At 42.5% G+C, this 23043-nt stretch overlaps 1 protein-coding gene and 1 pseudogene across 3 annotated transcripts in view; both read right to left on the bottom strand.

Annotated features, from left to right (window-relative positions):
- LOC139566176 (polyprenol dehydrogenase-like) overlaps nt 1-23043 on the bottom strand; it is a 48354-nt gene that overhangs the window by 3654 nt on the left and 21657 nt on the right. For 2 of the 3 annotated variants that reach the window (XM_071387166.1, XM_071387165.1), the window contains exons 2-6: nt 15799-15906; nt 15258-15326; nt 4690-4791; nt 3034-3241; nt 1740-1947 (exon numbers count right to left, since the gene is read on the bottom strand). In XM_071387166.1, the coding sequence (XP_071243267.1) occupies nt 1740-1947; nt 3034-3241; nt 4690-4791; nt 15258-15326; nt 15799-15853 (642 nt within the window). In that variant the 5' untranslated portion in view covers nt 15854-15906. Of the gene's footprint in view, nt 1-1739; nt 1948-3033; nt 3242-4689; nt 4792-15257; nt 15327-15798; nt 15907-20261; nt 20479-23043 lie in introns of those variants that run through there. The other variant, XM_071387164.1, reaches the window with a different exon arrangement.
- On the bottom strand, nt 16680-20255 carry LOC139566174 (E3 SUMO-protein ligase ZBED1-like; annotated as a pseudogene).

Below are 23043 nucleotides of genomic sequence, written 5' to 3'. Positions count from 1 at the left end.
TGATCATCACTTGTAATATGGACATAGGATTGAGCAACCATCTGTGGCCAGTGGGCATCACATAGCTGCCCTCCATACTGCAGTTAGTTGACAAAACAAATGCTGCAATACTTGGCAATCCAAACCTCAGTGGATATGAGACATCTTTCCAAACACACAAAACCCGAACGATCAGACAGATAATGAAATAAGATTCGGCGCTAGACCCCAATTCCAAGATTAAAAGCCTCCGAAAGGAAATTATGACGGCGATAAAAATCAATATCTGACAATATCAACTCACTATCTTTGTGGAATATGAGTATTGATGAAATTAAATCCAGATGTTTTTCAGGTTATCTTTATATTGTCATCCTTGAAATACTGTATATATATTTTTTTAAACTCTTAAAGCCGAACTAGGTAAGGCTTAATTTCCCAGCACATTTCTAAAAAGGAAAGTCATCTAAATCTATTCAGGCAAACAAGCAAATTGTCTACACTGTCCCTGTTAGAATGCCCTAATACAGAATGAATCTGTGACCATGCAATGTGACGTTTTAGAAGCAGATTCAAGGGTGATTTAAATAACTAAGAAATAAACAAAATTACCATTACTGCCACATGCATTTTGCTTGCAGCTAAATTGTTGTTTGCCGCTAAATTTTATAAGAGGTTGACGTTTATTGGGATAAGTCTTGTCTTAAAGGCAGAACTGAGCGATTTCCGTAAGATGGCCAAGGTGCAAAGCCAAAATTGGCTTTATTGTAAAAATTCATGAAAACAAAAAGTACATTTTTGTTCTTAATTTAAGGTTAGGGTTAGACATTAGGTTTTAAATGATTTGATGATTTTGTGCCAGCTAGTGACCACTCTGCAGAGCTGCCTTCAGAACAAGATTCATGACAAAAAATGCTAACCGGCTAATTATAATGGGGATTATTTGCACAGCTTTCTCACAAATTGTGATGTAGTTTTCATGAATACAAACACCCTCTCACCAGTGGAGGCTGCTGAGGGGGGGACGGCTCATAATAATGTCTGGAACAGAGCGAATGGAATGGCATCAAACACATGGCATTAAAAAAACCTGGAAACCATGTTTGATGCATTTGATACCATTCCACCTATTCCGCTACAGTCATTACCACGAGCCCGTCCTCCGCAATTACGGTGCCACCAACCTCCTGTGCCTCTCACTCACCCTGTGGTTCTGAATAAATTGACCACCCCATTTAACACACCCTTTGATGCGACTATAATTCACATGCTTTTACCATCTCAGAACCCCAAGAATGCAATTATAATCCTTTTTAAAACACATGGATTCCACGGCAATATGATAAACAGAAAAACTCATTATGAAGCCTGGGCAGTAAAAGGCTGGATCATTCCACATGTGTTGCACCTTATTAGTATTCTCATCAATCACCGCTGTTAAGCTTTGGTCAAGCGTAGAAGCTTCACCTATTACCATATCTATCTTTGGTGCATTTTCTCCTCAAGTATGCCAAATTCCTAAGTAATTGTAAAGGTCGTTCACCGTACCCTTAACAGTCTTACAGAACTGTCAGCATAGTTTATGTTATCCTATAGTGAAGTATAAGACTGTTAGGTGAAATACTATGACACTGTTGTTAGTTTTGAGAAGGAATGTGGCCCATATCTACAGTATATTTGATGCATTTTGTCTCAGGTTCCTAACCCTAAGGTGGCCTTTAAATATTCGAATGGTCACCTAGATTAATATTCTACTTTACCCTAAACAGCATTTTGGCAACAGGTTTCTTGGCTGCCTGGGCTGGAATGCAGAGGTTGTTGTACAGGTCAGTGTCCACCATGCCCGGGTCTACTGCGTTGGATGTTACTGGGAACCCTCCTGCTGTTAACTTCTCCTGCAGATGGTATGTGAAGAGAACCAGAGCCAGTTTACTCTGAGAGTAGGCACCATGCGCACTGTAGCAGGACCTGGAGGGAGAGAGAGGGATGGGGAGAGAGGGAGAGAGAAACGGAGAAAGAGGGAGAGGACGAGAGAGACTGTTTATCTCGGGGTAAGCCATGCTTTATAATACGATCATTTGGCAGTTTAGTTTGTCCCAAAAAACCTAAACTAATTAACATACATAACATACTTATTCCGTATGTTGTCTACAACCTTGTTGTTCCCAATCCAATGCCCCCTACTAAGCTATCTGCATGACTAAACCCAATGTCTATTATACAGTTTCTGTACTGTACTGAATAGATAGACTTATTGTTAACACCAGAAACACTGTCCAAAGCAAACGCAACTTGTCTGTACAAACGCACTGTGAAGGTCATAAGAGCATCAGACTGTGAAATACCCAATCTATAATGTGTTTCCCCCCCTGTTTCTTTTTCTTACAGCGTGAGATTGTTTCTGGGTAGAGCACCGTTGCAGCTAGCCGTTTGTAGCCAGCAGCATCGTCCACTCATTTCTCCCAGATGTGACGAAGCCATCTATCACATCTAAATTCGCAGGCGAGAAAGAGAGAGATACCGCTGTTCTGCCCTTGAGGCAAGGAGCCTCTCAAAACAGACTGTATAATAATGGTTGATCACACAACACTATCTGTCATCAAAACGAATAATGTTGTCCTGGTAAGAACATTTTAGAAAATGTTCATTTTTTTTTTGTTGAGGTAAAATATTTTACGAGTATCAAAAAAAATTATGGGAAAAAAGGTTATGGGAATCAAGAGGCTTTGTCGGTCAATGAGATTCATTGGATATAGCTTGTATCTTGAATTGAGAATGACATTCACCCATAGCCAACAGATAAATACTACTACCACAGTGGTAATGGTTTTAAATGTGCTACTTGATTGTCCATCAACCATGACTAATACCAAAGAGATGACAATACCACGTCGGGATTTTGATTTCGAGAGATTGATTCAATTTCAGCAATCAATTGGACACCTGAGAACAATGTTGGAAGCCATATACCAAATAACCTGGGTCTGTATTCACGAAGCGTCTCAGGGTAGGAGTGCTGGGATCATGAATACAGACGCAGGTCCTGGTCCCTACCTGCCCTGTAGGTCTTCCATATTGAGTATTCCAACGTAGTGTGTGGCGGAGGACATGGTGACGACGCGGGAGCAGGCGCCGTGTCTCCCAGACCTCTTCAGTTTGTCCAGGAGGAGGTTTGTCAACAGGAAGTGTCCTAGATAGTTCAGACCAAAGTGCAGCTCGAAACCGTCCTCCGTCTTTCCCTCGGGAACCAGCATGATACCGGCTATGAAGGACAAGCAATATGACATTTCAATCAAAGTGCTTTACAGATACCCAGCCTAAAACCCCAAAGAGCAAGCAATGCAGAGGCAGAAGCATAGCGGCTAGAAAGAACACCCTTCAAATATTCGAGCAATATGTCGACAAGATATAACAGCTGTCTATGCTGATACACTGTGACTGACACTTCTGTTGAGTGATTGTGAAAGGAGAAACACATGGTACTGCTAAGGTCGTGGGTTCGATTCTCGTAGAGATCACACACGGTACACATGCTAAAAAAGTACGTACTCACTGTAAGACTGACAGTACAGTGAGTGCATACATTTTTTATTTGTGTAGGCCTAAATTCCTCTGGATAGAACTGTCTGCTATGTGGCATATATTCTTATTACGTTATCATTAAAAGCACTCCCTCTATAGACGCCTGGCCTCTAGGTGTGCTATAACACTCGCAGACGATGGTCAACAAGACTTGTCTGCAGATCAGTCTATGGTCTCTCAAGCACACACCTTCCCCTAATGCAGACTGAAACAGCTCATTACTCTAACTTAAACACCATTGACTACATGGTAATGGAGATTACAACGATTAGTTTATCAATAACACTATTCGACATGCAATTACATGTCTAAAGTGAAAGAGATACAAGGTGTCATTAGGCCTTGCTTAGCTTACTAAAGCATAGGGCATAGACAGAGAGAACTCACGGCGTGACGACAACTCTACTGACGGGGGGGATTCAGGGAAATCAGAATGCTACTCGGGGCCTACGTGCCAAACGGCACCCTATTCCGTATTTAGTGCAGATCTTTTGACCAGAGCCCTACGGGTCCTGGTCAAAAGTAGCACACTATATAGAGAATAGGGTGCCGTTTGGGACACATCCGGGGTCTGTGTAGCGATGACCTTTCCCTATCATTACTCTCTCAATGGGGTGGCACTAACGTCTGCACTACGTCCTTCCTTCGGCATCTACCATCCATTATCAATCAGCCGGGTGTGATAAGTGATGTTAGCTGCCGAGAGAATCTTGCAGACTGGTGAATTATTCATTCAGCCTGTTTGTGAGCAGATAGTGGCTGACTGTTACCACAGCATGGAGCCCCCCCAAGCCAGTCAGTACCGGAGTCTCCAAAGACCTTCTCTCAATAAAAGCTATTTTGTTCAAACAAACTGCCACGGAGGACTACACAATAGGGCTTCGCCTGAAATGGCACCACATTCCTATGGCAGAGCACTACCTCATAGTGCTATGGATAAAAGAAGTGCACTAAAGGGAATAGGGTGCCATTTCAGAGGCCTCCTAGGACCAGGAGACACTGTATTTTCAAAGATGGACGACAACCAGTGTTTGCTTGATTTTTCAGATGAAATAACGATGCTATGATTCCCTTTAAAGGTGAATGTTGTGGTATATTGAATAACGAGGTTGTTTGGTGTATAAGTACCATTGTTGACAAGGACGTGAAGTGGTAGAGCCCTGGCTTTAAACCTGTGGACAAACTGCCTTACCGACTTCAGGGAACACAGGTCCAGGAACAGAAACTCCACTGTGAACAGAACACAAAAAACATACAAACAACATTAACATTCTTCTATGCCTAAATACAGTTGAAGTCGAAAGTTTACCTACACTTAGGTTGGAGTCATTAAAACTCGTTTTTCAATCACTCCACACATTTCTTGTTAACAGACTATAGTTTTGGCAAGTCGGGTTAGGACATCTACTTTGTGCATGACACAAGTCATTTTTACAACAATTGTTTACAGACAGATTATTTCACGTATAATTCACTGTATCACAATTCCAGTGGGTCAGAAGTTTACATACATCAAGTTGACTGTGCCTTTAAACAGCTTGGAAATTTCCAGAAAATTATGTCATGGCTTCAGAAGATTCTGATAGGCTAATTGACATCATTTGAGTCAATTGGAGGTGAACCTGTGGATGTATTTCAAGGCCTACTGTCAAACTCAGTGCCTTTTTGCTTGACATCATGGGAAAATCAAAAGAAATCAGTCAAGACCTCAGAAAAATAATTGTAGACCTCCACAAGTCTGGTTCATCCTTGAAAGCAATTTCCAAACGCCTGAAGGTACCATGTTCATCTGTACAAACAATAGAACGCAAGTATAAACACCATGGGACCACGCAGCCGTCACACCGCTCAGGAAGGAGACGTGTTCTGTCTCCTAGAGATGAACGTGCTTTGGTGCGAAAAGTGCAAATCAATCCCAGAACAACAGCAAAGGACCTTGTGAAGATGCTGGAGGAAACAGGTACAAAGTTATCTATATCCACAGTAAAACAAGTCCTAAATTGACATAACCTGAAAGGCCGCTCAGCAAGGAAGAAGCAACAGCTCCAAACCCGCCATAAAAAAGCCAGACTACGGTTTGCAACTGCACATGGGGAACAAGATCGTACTTTTTGGAGAAATGTCCTCTGGTCTGATGAAACAAAAATAGAACTGTTTGGCCATAATGACCATCGTTATGTTTGGAGGAAAAAGGGGGAGGCTTGCAAGCCGAAGAACACCATCCCAGCCGTGAAGCATGGGGGTGGCAGCATCATGTTGTGAGGGTGCTTTGCTGCAGGAGGGACTGGTGCACTTCACAAAATAGATGGCATCATGAGGGAGGAAAATTATGTGGATATATTGAAGCAACATTGAATATTGAACAACGTCAGTCAGAAAGTTAAAGCTTGGTTGTAAATGGGTCTTTCAAATGGACAATGACCCCAAGCATACTTTCAAAGTTGTGGCAAAATGGCTTAAGGACAAAGTCAAGGTATTAGAGTGGCTATCACAAAGCACTGAACTCAGTCCCATAGAAAATTTGTGGGCAGAACTGAAAAAGCGTGTGTGAGGAGGCCTACAAACCTGACTCAGTTACACCAGCTCTGTCAGCAGGAATGGGCCAAAATTCACACAACTTATTGTGGGGAGCTTGTGGAAAGCTACCCAAAACATTTGACCCAAGTTAAACAATTTAAAGGCAATGCTACCAAATACTAATTGAGTGTATGTAAACTTCTGATCCACTGGGAATGTGATGAAAGGAATAAAAGCTGAAATAAATCATTCTCTCTACTATTATTCTGACATTTCACATTCTTAAATAAAGTGGTAATCCTAACTGTTTAAATATATTTGGCTAAGGTGTATGTACACTTCCGACTTCAACTGTATACAGGCATCAACAAATCACAAACAAACATTACAATTTTCCTATGCTATAAAACTTTTTTTTTTTTTTTTCACCTTTATTTAACCAGGTAGGCCAGTTGAGAACAAGTTTTCATTTATAATTGCGACTTGGCCAGATAAAGCAAAGCAGTGCGACAAAAAACAACAACACAGAGTTACAAATGGGATAAACAAAAGTACAGTCAATAACAATAGAAAAAATCTATATACAGTGTGTGCAAATGGAGTTAGGAGGTAAGGCAATAAATAGGCCATAGTAGCGAAGTAATTACAGTTTAGCAAATTAACACTGGAGTGATAGATGTGCAGATGGTGATGTGCAAGTAGAAATACTGGTGTGCAAAAGAGCAAAAAAAGTAAATAAAAACAATATGGGGATGAGGTAGGTAGTTGGATGGGCTATTTACAGATGGGCTGTGTACAGCTGCAGCGATCGGTGAGATGCTCAGATAGCTGATGCTTAAAGATAGTGAGCGAGACACAACCCTAACCCTTTTTTTGAACCTTTATTTAACTAGGCAAATTTTCAATGACGGCCTAGGAACGGTGGGTTAACTGCCTTGTTCAGGGGCAGAATGACAGATTTTGACCTTGTCAGCTCGGGGATTCGATCTTGGAACCTTTTGGTTACTAGTCCAACGCTCTAACCACTATAGGCTACCTTCCGCCCCAACCCTAACACTAACATAGACGTCTGCTTAGCTACAGTAGTACTAACACAGGTCAGGACAAGACATCCTCCTTTAATTTAGTTTTACATCAACCATTGACAGACAGTAAAGTGATCATACCAGTCCATAAACGGCAAGACAGATTATTGGAAAGGCTTTCAATGAGTAGACTTCTAAGTAAATGTTATATGCATAAAGTCCTCTCTCCTCATAAAGTCCCCTCCTTGCATTTAACATCTCAGGAATCCTAATTATGCAAATCCTAATCTTATACTTCCTTTCCCCCCTGAAGGATAAACAGCTGTATGATAAGCCATGGTCTCATTCAGTAGTACACTATAAACCGTGAGACAAAAACTAAACACGAGGTAGATTACATTATGGCAATACACTCAGTGACCTGGCATGAATTAAACATTATCTCATCAGCAGTGTGATAAAAGAGCACAAAGCACATGTAGATGTATATCTAACATTCCCTGGTATGGAAACTATAACCGCCGAAACGTTACAAGAAAAGGTGGTGAGTTGATTGTGTACGCAGGAATCATTCTTATGGCCCAAATGATAGCACGTTTATTTCCATCACCACAGGAAGAGACAGAGTGGACAAAGTTTCACTGAACTTTACTCATCTGCATAACAGTGCAAGGCAAATAAATACAGTTTGTATCTTGATAACGGCTCCCACATAAAAAGGGCCACATGAAATCCTGATTAAATGAAGTCAAAGCATTTTAAAAGTCAACGCTATAATGAGACAGGAACAAGAATGTCATGACTGAAGCTCGCTCCATGGCTGGGAATTCAGGGTTTTACACAATAGTATTGAGTAATGACATTAGCCCCACACACACACACACACACACACACACACACACACACACACACACACACACACACACACACACACACACACACACACACACACACACACACACACACGCACACGCACACGCACACACACGAATCAGAATGTCATATCTCCGAACCAAGTGCTCAAGCACATAATTAAACAAATTATTGTCCCATAATTAGGTACATTACTCTGCATTACACTAATCACGGGACTCTTCCCCACTGAGTGTAAAGAGTGAACAGTGTTTCAAGCCTTGTTGAGCTGACGTATAAATGGCTCCAGAAAATAAGAGTAGAGAAAGCTAGAGAAATCCACAATAAAAGTAGATGTTCTGTTGGAAATGAGTACTACAGATTAAAAGATATTCAGCAACTCTTGGTAGGAAAATGGAAGTTTGCTTCAAAAATCAACCTTTTATTGTTAAAGCCTTTCTGTAAATGGCTTCATAAGGGTACTAGGAAAGACCCATAGGAGATGTGTGTGTGTGTGTGTGTGTGTATATTAACGACCCATAACTGTACTGAACAAATTTGTGTAAAGCGAGGGGTCAAAGAGGTCAATTGACAGCCATGTAGCTGTAGAGAGGAGAGGACAGAGGACATCTCTCTGTAATAATCAGTGAGTCACAGTCAGTCAACAAAGGCCTTGCTAGCTAACGATCTCGTATCTTAAGTGGGAGATAACAAAACATTCGCCCGGCTAATGGCTTGTATCAGGTCATCCCAAGAGACCGTGATTTACAAAGAGTCGAAATTGGAGAGAGGCGGTTCTTTGTCCCTCGTTAGCTAACTATATGGTGGTTATATGCTTTAGAAATCATTGCAGTGGAACTCATCTAATACCGTACAAATGTCCAAACGAACGCATAATTATTCCCTTTCTCCTCCTTCCTTTCTTCTTCTCCAACACTTAAACTCTCGCAAATATCAAGCTCTTAGGATTTTACTGTGAATTTATCCTCCGAAAATGAACATATCCATAAAAAATAAAATAACTCCACTGAGAATGTGTGATCCCCAATAAGCTATGTCTATTCTAAATCAGGGTCCAATATTGACCAATATCTGCATAGGTTACAATTATTGGAAAAAATATCCATGCTGTAGTAAATATTGTTCCAGTCCATCTCTAGTGCCAGAGCTTTGTCACGGTGCCAGATCTGTCATGAAGGAATGAAGGGTATCCTCCAGACTAGTCACAGTGCCAAATAGCCAGCTGGAGGGCACAGACTAGAAGGCGTCGTGCCATCTGGAAAATCAACAAAGATGTCTCGTCCAAAGATGTGTTGAAATAGTGAATTACATTCTCTCCCTGACCAGTTCTGACCGCTGCTGTACATAGACAAACTGACTAGCTGCTGTCCAAAAACAGGACAGAGGAAAGGCAACAGGCTGGCTGCTAGTTTGACCATCCAGCTGCAACTCGGATAAGAGATTGATCATCCACAATTTCTAGCAGCTTATAGGATAGATTGATGCGGCTCAGAAAAAGGAGAAGGCAGATTGGATGGCAAATCAGCAGGATGTCTATTGGCATGAGATTCGTCTCTCACTCTCCGTTGCAGAAAGGTGGTACGGAAATCAGGAAGTCGTTAAAGGAGATGGACGCAGCCACTGGTGTCGCAAACTAAAACGCTGGGCTTTCTGACACTTAAAAAAGAAATGTCGCCAACTTTTATTGCCGAGACACGGCAATGATCATAGAATAGCAGCAGATGCAGTACGTTTCTAGATGACCGTAAATAACAGGTTGACTGTACAGCGGTTGGGGTCCCACAGTATCACAGCAAAAATGTGTTGAACGGACAAAGGCTCAGACGCGGCGACGACAAACAGCTAAAAGCAGCAGTGTCCGTCCAATCTCTTGGCCACGTCGCGGTGTGTTATAGCATTCACCCGCTGGGGTTTCAACCAGATCTGGCTGTTTTTGCCGTTTTGTAGAATCATCGGGGAATTGACTGTTGATATTCTGGTCAATGGCACGCGGCCGTCCATAGTTCTGGGCCCCGGCTTCCCAAAACCATTTTGAGGTTAAATTCATCGTTAGAACTTTGTCGGATCATCTTTAAATCTCGGCACTGTTTTACATAACCGTCGTCACTACGCTTGTTATTTAATGACTGCCTCAGACCATTCGTAGAACAGATAAGTGCGTCGTTTTTTTGCCCGTCCGTGCCACTTCATACACAGAAGATCTCAGCTAACACAAAATCAACTTGTTAATCTGAGTTTAAAAGTAAAAATAAATTAGATAAAAACAAACACACATCACGACAAGCGAGACAACACAACACTACATAAAGAGAGACCTAACACAACAACATAGCATGGCAGCAACACATGACAACACAGCATGGTAGCAAGACAACAACATGGTAGCAACACAATTTAGCAGCAGCACAACATGGTAGCAGCACAAAACAGTGTACAAACATTATTGGGCACAGACAACAGCACAAAGGGCAAGAAGGTAGAGACAACCATACATCCCGCAAAGCAGTCACAACTGTCAGTAAGAGTGTCCATGATTGAGTCTTTGAATGAAAAGATTGTGATAAAACTGTCCAGTTGAAGTGTTTGTTGCAACTCGTTCCAGTCGCTAGCTGCAGCAAACTGAAAAAACGAGCGACCCAATGATGTGTGTGCTTTGGGGACCTTTAACAGAATGTGACGGGCAGAACGGGTGTTGTATGTGGAGAATGAGGGCTGCAGTAGATAACTCAGATAGGGGGGAGTGGGGCCTAAGGGGGTTTTATAAATAAGCATCAACCAGTGGGTCTTGCGACGGGTACAGAGATTACCAGTTTACAGAGGAGTATAGAATGCAGTGATGTGTCCTATAAGGAGCATTGGTGGTAAATCTGATGGCCGAATGGTAAAGAACATCTTACCGCTCGAGAGCATCCTTACCTGCCGATCTATAAATTATGTCTCCGTAATCTAGCATGGGTAGGTAGGTCATCTGAATCAGGGTTTGGCAGCTGGGGTGAAAGAGGAGCGATTACGATAGAGGAAACCAAATCTAGATTTAACCTTAGTCTGCAGCTGAGAGAAGGACAGTGTACCGTCTAGCCATACTCCCAAGTACTTGTATGAGGTGACTACCTCAAGCTCTAAACCCTCAGAGGTAGTAATCACACCTGTGGGGAGAGCGGCATTCTTCTTACCAAACCACATGACCGTTGTTTTGGATGTTTTCAGAACAAGGTTAAGGGCAGAGAAAGCTTGTTGAACACTAAGAAAGCTTTGTTGTTGAACATTTAACACAAAATCCGGGGAGGGGCCAGCTGAGTATAAGACTATCATCTGCATATAAATGGATGAGAGAACTTCCTATTGCCTGAGCTATGTTGTTGATGTAAATTGAGAAGAGCATGGGGCCTAGGATCGAGCCTTGGGGTACACCCTTGGTGACAGGCAGTGGCTGAGACAGCAGATGTTCTGACTTTATACACTGCACTCTTTGAGAGAGGTAGTTAGCAAACCATGCCAAAGACCCCTCAGAGACATCAATACTCCTTAGCACACAAGAATGGAATAGTCAACCATATCAAAAGCTTTGGCCAAGTCAATGAAAATAGCAGCACAACATTGCTATGGTGACATCATTGAGGACCTTTAAGGCTGCAGTGAAACCAGATTGCATACCAGAGAGAATACTATAGACATCAAGAAAGCCAGTGAGATGATTATTGACAAGTTTTTCCAACACTTTTGATAAACAGGGCAAAATAGAAATAGCCCTATAACAGTTAGGATCAGCTTGATCTCCCCCTTTAAATAAAGGACGAACCGTGGCTGTCTTCCAGGCAATGGGAACCTCCGCAGAGAGGAGAGACGGGTTAAAGGTCAGAGATAGGCTTGGCGATGATAGGGTCAGCAACCTTAAAGAAGAAAGGGTCTAAACCATCTGACCCAGATGTTTTTTTTTGGTTTAAGTTTAAGGAGCTCTTTTAGCACCTCAGACTCAGGTGACCGTCTGCGGGGGGAAACTTTGTAGTGGGGCAGGGGAAAAAGAGGGAGGAGCATCGGGGCTAGTCGCATTAGAAGGGGTGGGAGTTGAGGAAATGTTGGACGGTCAAGGATGCATGGTTGAGTCAAAAAGGAATCCTGACTTAATGAAGTGGGGATTTAAAGAGCTCAGCTATGTGCTTCTTGTCAGTAACCCCATCATCAACTTTAAGGGACACGGGCAGCTGTGAGGAGGAGTGTTTATTCTCCAGGCCTTTAACCGTTTTCCAGAACTTCTTGGGGTTAGACCTACAGAGAGAGAACTGCTTCTTAAAGTAACTAACTTTGGCCTTCCGGATAGCCTGAGTTCACTTATTTCTCATTTGCCTGAACGAGAGTCAGTCAGCCTGAGTATGCGTGTGCCGAGCCTTTCGCCAAATGCAATTCTTGAGGTGGAGTAACTCTGCATAGATTACACAGGGTAAGCATTAGAATAAGCCGGCTAAATATTTGTTGCATTAGGTCAGGGTTCAACTAGATTTTTTCTTGAGTGGATGGTCGTGGGTCAGAACATAATTACAAATCATTTGAAGGCTACAAATTGACCGCAAGAAGCCCAAACAGATATATTTGACTAAACATAATCATTTCAAACCTTGCTTACATTTGTATACCATCATGTGTCTCTCTATTATGAGTGGGAATACTTGGGAACAGATTTTCTTAATTAAAATCCCCTGGAGCTGATTTCCTGGTGTTTTTAGTCATTTATTTATTTGTTTGCTCAGAAAACTTGGGGTGCACAAATGAAAGCACCCTCTGTGCGAATGCCAGTTGGGGAACCCTGCTATAGGTTATATCTCATAGGCTGTGATCAATTGTCAGTATTGTAGAATAATTCTAAAGTTAAGGTAAGATTTGAAAGGGAGAAAGCTGATCGAAGAGCAGCGATGCCTTTCTTTGGATCCTATCATTATTGACCGTTCTCTCTGCGTGGGGTTTTGGGAAACGCATGTTACATCGAGTGGCGCAGCGGTCTAAGGCACTGCATCTCAGAGCTAAAAGCGTCCCTACAGACACCCAGGCTGTATCACAACCGGCTGTGATTGAGAGTCCCATAGGGTGGCGCACAATTGGCCCAGCGTCGTCCAGGTTTGGCCGGGGTAGGCCGTCATTGTCATAAAACCCTGCTAGGTAAAGTCCCCCCTTATCTCAGCTCGCTGGTCACCATAGCAGCACCTACCTGTAGCACGCGCTCCAGCAGGTATATCTCTCTGGTCACCCCCAAAACCAATTCTTCCTTTGGCCGCCTCTCCTTCCAGTTCTCTGCTGCCAATGACTGGAACGAACTACAAAAATCTCTGAAACTGGAAACACTTATCTCCCTCACTAGCTTTAAGCACCAGCTGTCAGAGCAGCTCATAGATTACTGCACCTGTACATAGCCCATCTATAATTTAGCCCAAACAACTACCTCTTTACCTACTGTATTTATTTATTTTGCTCCTTTGCACCCCTTTATTTCTATCTCTACTTTGCACCTTCTTCCACTGCAAACCAACCATTCCAGTGTTTTTTTTTACTTGCTATATTGTATTTACTTCGCCACCATGGCCTTTTTTAATATTTTTATTTATATATATATTTTATTTGCCTTCACCTCCCTTATCTCACCTCACTTGCTCACATTGTATATAGACTTATTTTTCACTGTATTATTGACTGTATGTTTGTTTTACTCCATGTGTAACTATGTGTTGTTGTATGTGTCGAACTGCTTTGCTTTATCTTGGCCAGGTCGCAATTGTAAATGAGAACGTGTTCTCAATTTGCCTACCTGGTTAAATAAAGGTGAAATAAATAAATAAAATAAAAATTGTAAATAAGAATTTGTTCTTAACTGACTCGCCTAGTTTAAATAAAGGTTAAATACATTCCATCTCTATGGGAAACCGGTCCCTGGTTTGTTTCCCCTCTTATGTAGAGACGTCTCTAAAGCGGACAGTCTTGAACAAGGAACAGGGTTAAACTATTGAGGGAGCAGAATAAATTAGGCTTAATAGGACCTGAAGCTACTGTCTCTAAGTATTGTCTTGCCTGGTTGGTGATTTAGCAAACACATTCTGACAACACACACATCTGTTCTATTGTCTCCGTATGCTGCTGATGAAGCAAGGTTAGACATTCTGGCCCTACTAAGGTCAGAGGAGAATTCCTGGTGACATGCCACACAAACATTCCCTCAACCATCCAATCTTAGACAGCAAACAAACACAGTGATATGGAGTGATTATATGTTGGGTGACGAGGACAAACTCTGACACATAGAGCTAATACCAAACGTGCTCAGATATAGGAGGGCATGAAATACACATACAAAAAATGAGCTCAGAAATGCATCTATGTGGCAGACATTGTTATTGGCTCTCAGGCCGACTACTACACACTATATAAGACAACCAGATATCCCTGGTCATGTAGGAACTCTTACCGTTTTGCCTCCCACATAACTTGTTAGAGGCTTACTAAACACTGCTTGCCTGACAGTACATGCCAGGGCTGGGCGGAGAGGGGGAGAAGAGGGGGATTCCAGGCACTAGGGAGACATTTCTTGTTTTTAATACAAACAAACCCATTTCTCATTTCCCACGTCTGTCATCATTACTCTGTGGCGCAGGGCGTACATGACAATGATGTTACCCTGGCTGACTGGAGCTGTGCTACGATCATTGTCATCTCAGCACCAGCGAGGAAGGGAAGAGAGAAGCCCTTCTCCTTTCCAAACAGCCTCTTTAAATCACATCTGCATGACAATGAAACTGAGACTGGTTGGCAGCAGTTCGCTTTCCTCCTCGTACTCATCAAACACGAGCACAAACAAACACATCTCCCTCGCCTTTCCCCTGCTCCCACTCGTGTGACACGGCTTTGCTTTTATCAAAATAAATGGAAAAAGTACATTTAAGGGAATTGTTAGAGAAAACCTGCAGCCTTTTGATAATTGCCTTTGGAATGGACTCTGGCGTCCAAGCCGCCTCTGACAAGTTGCAGGTGGACAGACATCATCCCTCGGTTACAAAGCAGGAGAAGTGGTTTACTCTTACCAGCACGAACCCACATTTTTACCCCGGGAAACACAGCTAAAAGCCAGGGCACTCATGTACATAGGCCTATGTCTGAATAGCTTTACTGCCTGTGTATAGCAGACCTATTTGAGAGGTAGCCTATTTATTCTGCAATGGCTGTGTGGAAACGATAGAGAGACAGAGGGAGAGAGACAGAGCGGGAGAGAGGTTATAAGGGAAATTGTTATGAGGAAATTACCTTTCACCTCGCTGCCCTCTTCGTGGATCTTCTTCACAGCTTGCAGACCTTCCTCTTCAGAGTTCCCAGCTGGAGGAGAGAGGAATGATGAGGGGGGGGGGGGGGGAAGAGGATGGATGGAGGGAGGGATGAATGAATGGGGGTACTCTGGAGCCGCAGGTATCCTCCCCTCATCATAGAGACCAGGGAGAGCCAAGTGAAAGACTAAACCTACACTTCTGATTTGGGTTTCATTGATTAATTGAAGCAGTGACACTTACGTTAATAATGATTTCCTTGCAATACCCTATTAAATTTGATTGAAGAGTCAAATTTGATTAGGTTAGGAAATAACTGCCTTAGGCAGGGATGTGTTAGCAACGTATCAAAGATTCCCTACGTACTGTAGTGAAAATCAGTGCAACAGCATTCCTTAAGCTACAATTCAACAAAACATGAACCTAAGGATGTTAGCACACAGGCTTCAACTATGTTGGATTGAGCATTTTAGAATGATTTGGGAGATTACTGAGTCATGACCAAAAGGGTGTGTTTACAATACCTATAACCACATGCATGCCAAGGCTTGCCAGGTGTCTTGCAGTCTCATAACCCATTCCTCGGGCACCCCCCGTCACTATGGCAACCCTTCCATTTTGTGTGGGCAAAACTGTGTGAGGAAAAGAGAAAAAACTTTGGTCCATACGTTGCCATTACCTTGCAATACAATGGAAAATCTATGGGTTGATACAAACAGGCGTATTTATTCCATCCAGTCCAACATATCACTGAGAACAACTCAATTACGAGCAATACAAAACATAATTCCGCTAACTGACTTCCATTTTGTTTTGCCCATTATAAAACACACAGTACTTCCATTCTGGGGCAATTTGTGTTGGGTCAGAGATTACATTGGGTTATAATCTGCAGTTGTTGAAGTGTACAGTGTGGAGTCGGACTGAAGTTGAGTGAGTCACAGGTAAATATGTCCGTAACGACCTCTAGTCCTGAAACACGCAGGGAGGTAGAGCCCTTCAGAATCGATGCCAAATAGATCCATTTTGCTTGACAACAGCAGTTCCTGCCCCTGAAGATAAAACGACCTTGCTCAACAAGCACACAAAGCACAGCCTGCAGTGGCCAGACAGTTTAGCATGACTAAAATTAGAGCCGCAGTGCGTATCTATGCACTGAGGGTAATCAGGATGGTTGAGATTTGAACTCTATTACATTTCTCCCCATCAGATTTGCATCACATTTTCAGTGGCGGCTGGTGGGTGGTTAAATGGGCAGTTCATTGCTGATTTCCTTTCCGAAACAACTGTAACACTGAGGAGAAGCCTATAAATGCAATTTGATACCTTAGTAGTACCATCGGGACTCATCTGAGGAAATTGTATTGGACACATTGAACACAAAATGAACACGAGCAAGCAGAGATTCAAATTATATAGGATATACTTTATGTTCTTCTGAGAGTTCAGTACAGATAACAAAGCTTGGCACATCAAAGCTTATCTCAAAGGTATTGTAATGACATCTTAAACAGTCTAAGGACTTCAAAGAGCAAAGCAAACAATGACTCAGAAATGACTTGAACATTGGGACATTAAAAGACATTTAGCCCTACATCAAATAGTTAATCAAATAAAATTGCAGCATGATCAGAAATAGAAAATTCACCAGATGTTACACTCACATAAACCCTTTTTACTAGTAGACAACATAAGAATATATGCTGAGGACATTTAGTTAAGTATTTCCTTTAGGATTAGGGTATTGGAACTGTTTGGTAGTGGGCAGCGGCCTGCCCAGTTATTCCATGGCCTGACCCAGAGTTCTGCTCCAGTCCCAAGCCCCATTCCCCTGAGTCCTCCTCAATAGGTTCAGCCTCATGGCAGCGCCGTGAGTTTTCATAGAGAAACACCTGTTGGTCTACATGTGCCGGGGTGAGGTAGTTCCTCTTACCACAGACGAAAGTCCCTGAGGAGCTGAACAGTCTGTGGGAGGGGACACTAGTGGCGAGGACACACCAGTACTTCTGGAGCACCTTGGGGAGAGTAGGGAATAAGCCCATACGGTCCGACCACCAATGGAGAGGGTCTTCGTTGAGACGCAGGATCTTCTGGGATTTGAAGTTGCTCAGCTCTTCCTCTTGGTTCTCGTCATTGCCTGACTGGCAAAAATATCACAGCCAAAGGGTTGCCTGCATTGCTACATGAAGGAAACGGTTTGTCAAGAGTCTGTTTTTTGTTGGGTGGCTCATCAGAAAGAGGAGCCAATTCATCTGTGACCACATTCTCATTCCTCTGTTCCTCAAGAATGGCTTTGGCCTCCTCAATGACTTCACTCTCCACTTGGGAGCGGTCATGGGGGAACAGGAAAGGAAGCCTCTTGTAACGGGGATCCAGGAAAGTGGCGACGTTGAGAAACATTGCAATCTCAGACGTCTGGGAGGGTAGGTGCTGGACACACCTTGGAGATGACCTCTTTGGCCATGCCTACCTCTTTTGCGTCCCCTTCTTTGGCCTTGAGGGTTGTGTTCAGCAGCATGTGAAGGACAGGCCTCACCATACTAATGGTCGGATACCTACAGTCTGTTATCATGTCAGCTACCCGTTTGAAAGGTTGCAGAACTCCAATCAAGCCCTCAACCATGTTCCATTCACTGTCCTTGAAACTCAGCTGATGGTTGTCACTGTCCTCCATGAGTACCACACTGATAATGGCCTGCTGCTCTTTCAGGCGCTGGAGCATAGTCAGCGTGGACACCCAGGATCAGACCCTGTCTCTGATGAGGACACACTGGGCTAGGCCTTGCTGCTTCTCTCGCAGCAGATACATAGCCACCACGGACTGTTGGAAATAATCAAAAAGTTTGCGGCAACGTCCCAAAAAGCTGTTAACAGCTGAAAGGCCTCATCCATCCCTCGATTTATAGTGTGGCAAAGGCAAGGCATCTGCACGGATAGATCCAGAAGAGAGCAAGCTTTCACAATGTCCACTGAACCGTTAGTGGTGGCACCGTTGACTTTGTGAGTTATCCCCCATTCGACAAAGGCTTGGTAATGCTCTGGTAATATTCTCAGCTGTATTGTCCTCTGGAACTTCAAATGTTTTCAGCCACTTGGAACTGCAACCTAGTCCGTTTTGTGCATGGACAGGGAGATGTAGGTACTGTTCTGGGTTTGGCTTTGCCAAAGGTCAGCTGAGACACCGCAGTTCACCACCCCTGCCACCTCACCCAGCACTGCATCTCGGATCTGATTGTACCTCTGTGGTAGGGCCTTCATTGCCACGTCGATTCTGCTAGGGGGCAAGTACCTTGGATCTGCAGTCCTTAAAAGGGCCTGAAAGGTGGGTTCTTCCACCACAGACACAGGGTACATCCCTTCACAGACAAAGCTGATGATCGCAGATGTCAGATCATTATGCCGTCGGTTGATATTTTCAAACGCTGGGCTCTACTTCAGGATGGCTCCCTGACATTGCTGCTGCATAGGTTTAGTTTTTATCTTGGAGTAGGCCGTTGCGACTGCCTCACGCATCTGCTCCGTGTTGCTCCTCACAAACTCAGCTGGGTGGCTCTTCTCCAGGTGGTACGAGAGATTGGAGGTGTTGCCGGAATATGCTATTTGAGTCATACATATACGACAGTAGATCCTCCTCCAGTGTAGTATACACCCGTCTGCATCGGTGTCAAAGCCGAAATACCTCCATACTTTACTTTTTGCCCTCGGATGTGCGACAAGGTGGAGATTAGATGAGGAAACACCTTTGGCCTCCATTTTGTTCCTTTGACAATGATTTTTTTAGGTGCCTTCACTAATTACTGAGTACCTAACAAAGGCAGTGAGATAAAGGTAGCGTGAGATAAAAGGTCAACAACCGGTTAACAATAGGAAAAGAAAATGTCAGACAGGGGCTTTTAACGCAGTAATTAATAGGCTATAACTACATTTTTTCTTATTTGTAATTCAACCTATTCTCTGAATAAAATATTCTAAGAGCCAGTACAGAATTGAGCTTGCCTCTCCCATGCAGTGAAGGACGTTGTGTATAAATCTAGGGGACACAATGCAATCTGCTTTGAGTATTGACAATTTTGTTTGTCCAATCATCTCTCTAATTACTAGCTGGTCTTATCTTGATTGGGATACAAAAAATTGCCTGACCCTGTCTCTCACCATAAAGCTTAGGGCCCAATTGCACAAGCATATTTTGCCAAGGCTAAAACTAACTTCAGTACAGCTTAGGCTCTAAATGACATCACTGAATTCTTTGCATGCTTCGGTATGTTTGAGGGGTGGAGGCTAATTGGTATTTTCTATCACGAGACAGAATACAACACTGCTATTGTGTCAGTGCATAGGCTAAACTACAAGTTCACATGAGGATTTCGACATTCAGACGTGAGGTGAATAAAGGGAAATATGGGATAAAGGTAATTGATTACCCCTTACAAGGCATGTTATTATGGCATACTATGAATTCTGAAAATGTGCATAGGAATATATAAAAAAAAAAACATTCCCATTACAGACCTAGGCTGCCCTTTTTGTAGAATCAGTGAGCATACAAACACTATACTCAAATTTAGAGTTAAAGTAGCCTAGATCTGGGTATGGGGTTGTGTGCATTTGTGAAATGGAATGCTGATATTAATTCATATTTTGTGCTTGAAAATACTGGTTATGGAAAGCAGATCATATATCCCACCAACAACACAAAGGCTATAGGTACAGTAGCAGTGGACTACCACATAACACTTGCAGCATGATTTAAGACAGACCGTTATATTAATTCCTCGACAATTTGTTTAACAGTGGTTGCATTTGACATTAATTAGTTAGCTAGTCAATTTCTCAGTCAATTTGGCTATTGTTGTTGAAAGCCTTCATTAGCTAGCTATGTAGTTAACGTTAACAGGCAGCTCTAGCCACGTAACGTTATAGGCTAGTGATCACCACTCCTGCTGCATTCAATATCTTTAATGAATACGGGGATGAACAGAAGTCTAACCTGGTAACGTAAAAGACTTGTTGAACAGTTGATACAAAAGAACTTTAACTCCCACTAAATACAACCTCAAAATTGGTAAAATGAAAGACAGTAACCACATCTCTGTGCCAGGTCTCTCCGTGTGTTTCAGTCCTTGGGTTCCGTGGTACTCTGCACACTTATGCTTCGCTAAGTTCCTCCTGCTCTGTGAGTGCGCCGAAGGGCGCTCCGCCCCATGACATTAGTTTTTCCCCCTCAAATCTGTATCACGAGTAGGGCACGCAACTGGCTGGAGGCGTAGTGATGTGAGGAGAGAAAAAAAGGCCTAACCTTATCCTCATGAATCTCATCTCACCTCACGGTCTGTACAGTGCGTCAAATATAATATTATCAGTTTTTTTTTATTTAGACTTCTTACTTCACAAATCCAGTTATAACATTTTAGCCAGATACATTTTTATAAATAATTTCAAATGAAGCATTGGCTTTGATTGTAAGGCTTTGACTAGTCGAAAATAGTTGAGGTTCACTTCTGTTATAGGGGAGAGTGGGGTAAGTTGAGCCAAAGGGGTAAGTTGAGCCACCCTTGTTTCTGGGAAACCATACACAACGTTTATAATTTGACCAAATATTAAGGAAGAGGTCATCATTTCATAGAGTTTGCGAAGGAAGAAACCTCATTAAAAAATATATTTTCTCCAAGTCAAATGAATGTATTGTGTTAGAGGTTTCATGATGCTTGTACTGTATCTAAACCAAATTAGACAATTTTAAAAGATTGTTCTATACATCAGTTGAGACTCTATAAGCTTCGATATGAGGTCCTAAACCTAGCATGAAAGTGCATCATTGTAGCTGTGTGGGCTAATATGTTCAAATTGAGCCAATGGTTGAGCCAATGGCAAGTTGAGCAAATTGAAGTATTTTCTTCCCAAGCGTAATGCAAGGCATTATTGCTGGGATGTGAGGTAATAACAGGGCCTGGCCTAGGTTAAAAGTGTTTTAAAAAGTACAAAGTGTTTGTTAGGTGTTAAGCCTGTGTTAAAAAATTATTTAAATGCTTAAAAGTTAAAAAAGTGATTGTGTTGAATTGTGTTTGGGAAATAAAGATAGACATGGTTTTAAAAAGGTAGTGGTAATATTTAATTCAGTAAAGAAATTTGTAGGCGGATTAATTTATCCTGTCCCTTCAATTTAGGTAAAGTCCCCCCTTATCTCAGCTCGCTAGTCACCATAGCAGCACCCACCTGTAGCACGCGCTCCAGCAGGTATATTTCTCTGGTCACCCCCAAAACCAATTCCTCCTTTGGCCGCCTCTCATTCCAGTTCTCTGCTGCCAATGAATGGAACGAACTACAAAAATCTCTGAAACTGGAAACACTTATCTCCCTCACTAGCTTTAAGCACCAGCTGTCAGAGCAGCTCACAGATTACTGCACCTGTACATAGCCCATCTATAATTTAGCCCAAACAACTACCTCTTCCCCTACTGTATTTATTTATTTATTTTGCTCCTTTGCACCCCATTATTTATATTTCTACTTTGCACATTCTTCCACTGCAAATCTACCATTCCAGTGTTTTACTTGCTATATTGTATTTACTTCGCCACAATGGCCTTTTTTTGCCTTTACCTCCCTTATCTCACCTAATTTGCTCACATTGTATATAGACTTATTATTTTACTGTATTATTGACTGTATGTTTGTTTTTACTCCATGTGTAACTCTGTGTTGTTGTATGTGTCGAACTGCTTTGCTTTATCTTGGCCAGGTCACAATTGTAAATGAGAACTTGTTCTCAACTTGCCTACCTGGTTAAATAAAGGTGAAATAAAATAAAAATAAAATATATTTTTTTAAAGTTAAGTTGTGCCAAGAGACCACTTTTTTTGTACAAGCTACGTTTTCAAAACTGTTGTGTTTACATGAATTCTGATTATTTCCAGTGATACAAACATTCTGAAATATATGTAGATATCTTTGTTAGAAAGAATACTATATTTCCCTTGGCGGTGTGATGCTGAGAAAAAAAAAGCTCAATTTACTCACTATCATCTAAGGAAGGACGAATGTCCATAATATTGCCTAAGGCCCAAGGGGTTGTGGCAACTCCAAGATTTAGGCTTTTGCTCAGTGCAACAAAGTCTTGGGTGAAGCAAACGACCCGGACTGATAGACCCTGTCGGTTTGCTTACATTGGTGCCGAGATCACACAGGAGCCTATCAGTTTATCCCAGCTTTCCCAAACTAAGGGCCGCGACCTCATGTGGGGTTGCCTTATTTGAAAATGGGGTCGCGAGAGAAACTCTGAAATAAGTGTTTTAAACATTGCACATGGTTCATAGAACCGGGGTTACGTCAGTAACCTCTGGTAGCCGCTAGATGCAGTTGTAAATAAAAACAGAGGGGTTTCTGTCTATAAAAAAAGTGGTCAGATGAAGCAGATGCTAAACTACAGTACTGTTTTGCTAGCACAGACTGGAATATGATCCGGGATTCTTCCGATGACATTGAGGAGTACACCACATCAGTCACTGGCTTTATCAATAAGTGCATCGAGGACGTCATCCCCACAGTGACTGTACGTACATACCCCAACCAGAAGCCATGGATTACAGGTAACATTCGCACTGAGCTAAAGGGTAGAGCTGCCGCTTTCAAGGAGCGGAACTCTAACCCAGAAGCTTATAAGAAATCCCACTATGCCCTCTGACGAACCATCAAACAGGCAAAGCATTGGCCTCCCGGGTGTTCGCAGTGGTCTAGGGCACTGCATCGCAGCGCTAGCTGTGCCACCAGAG

Source organism: Salvelinus alpinus, chromosome 38 (genome assembly GCF_045679555.1).
Source record: "Salvelinus alpinus chromosome 38, SLU_Salpinus.1, whole genome shotgun sequence".
In the NCBI taxonomy this organism is placed as follows: Eukaryota; Metazoa; Chordata; class Actinopteri; order Salmoniformes; family Salmonidae; genus Salvelinus; species Salvelinus alpinus.
The sequence above is the reverse complement of the archived record's forward strand: the minus strand, read 5'-3'. Positions and strand labels throughout refer to the sequence as shown.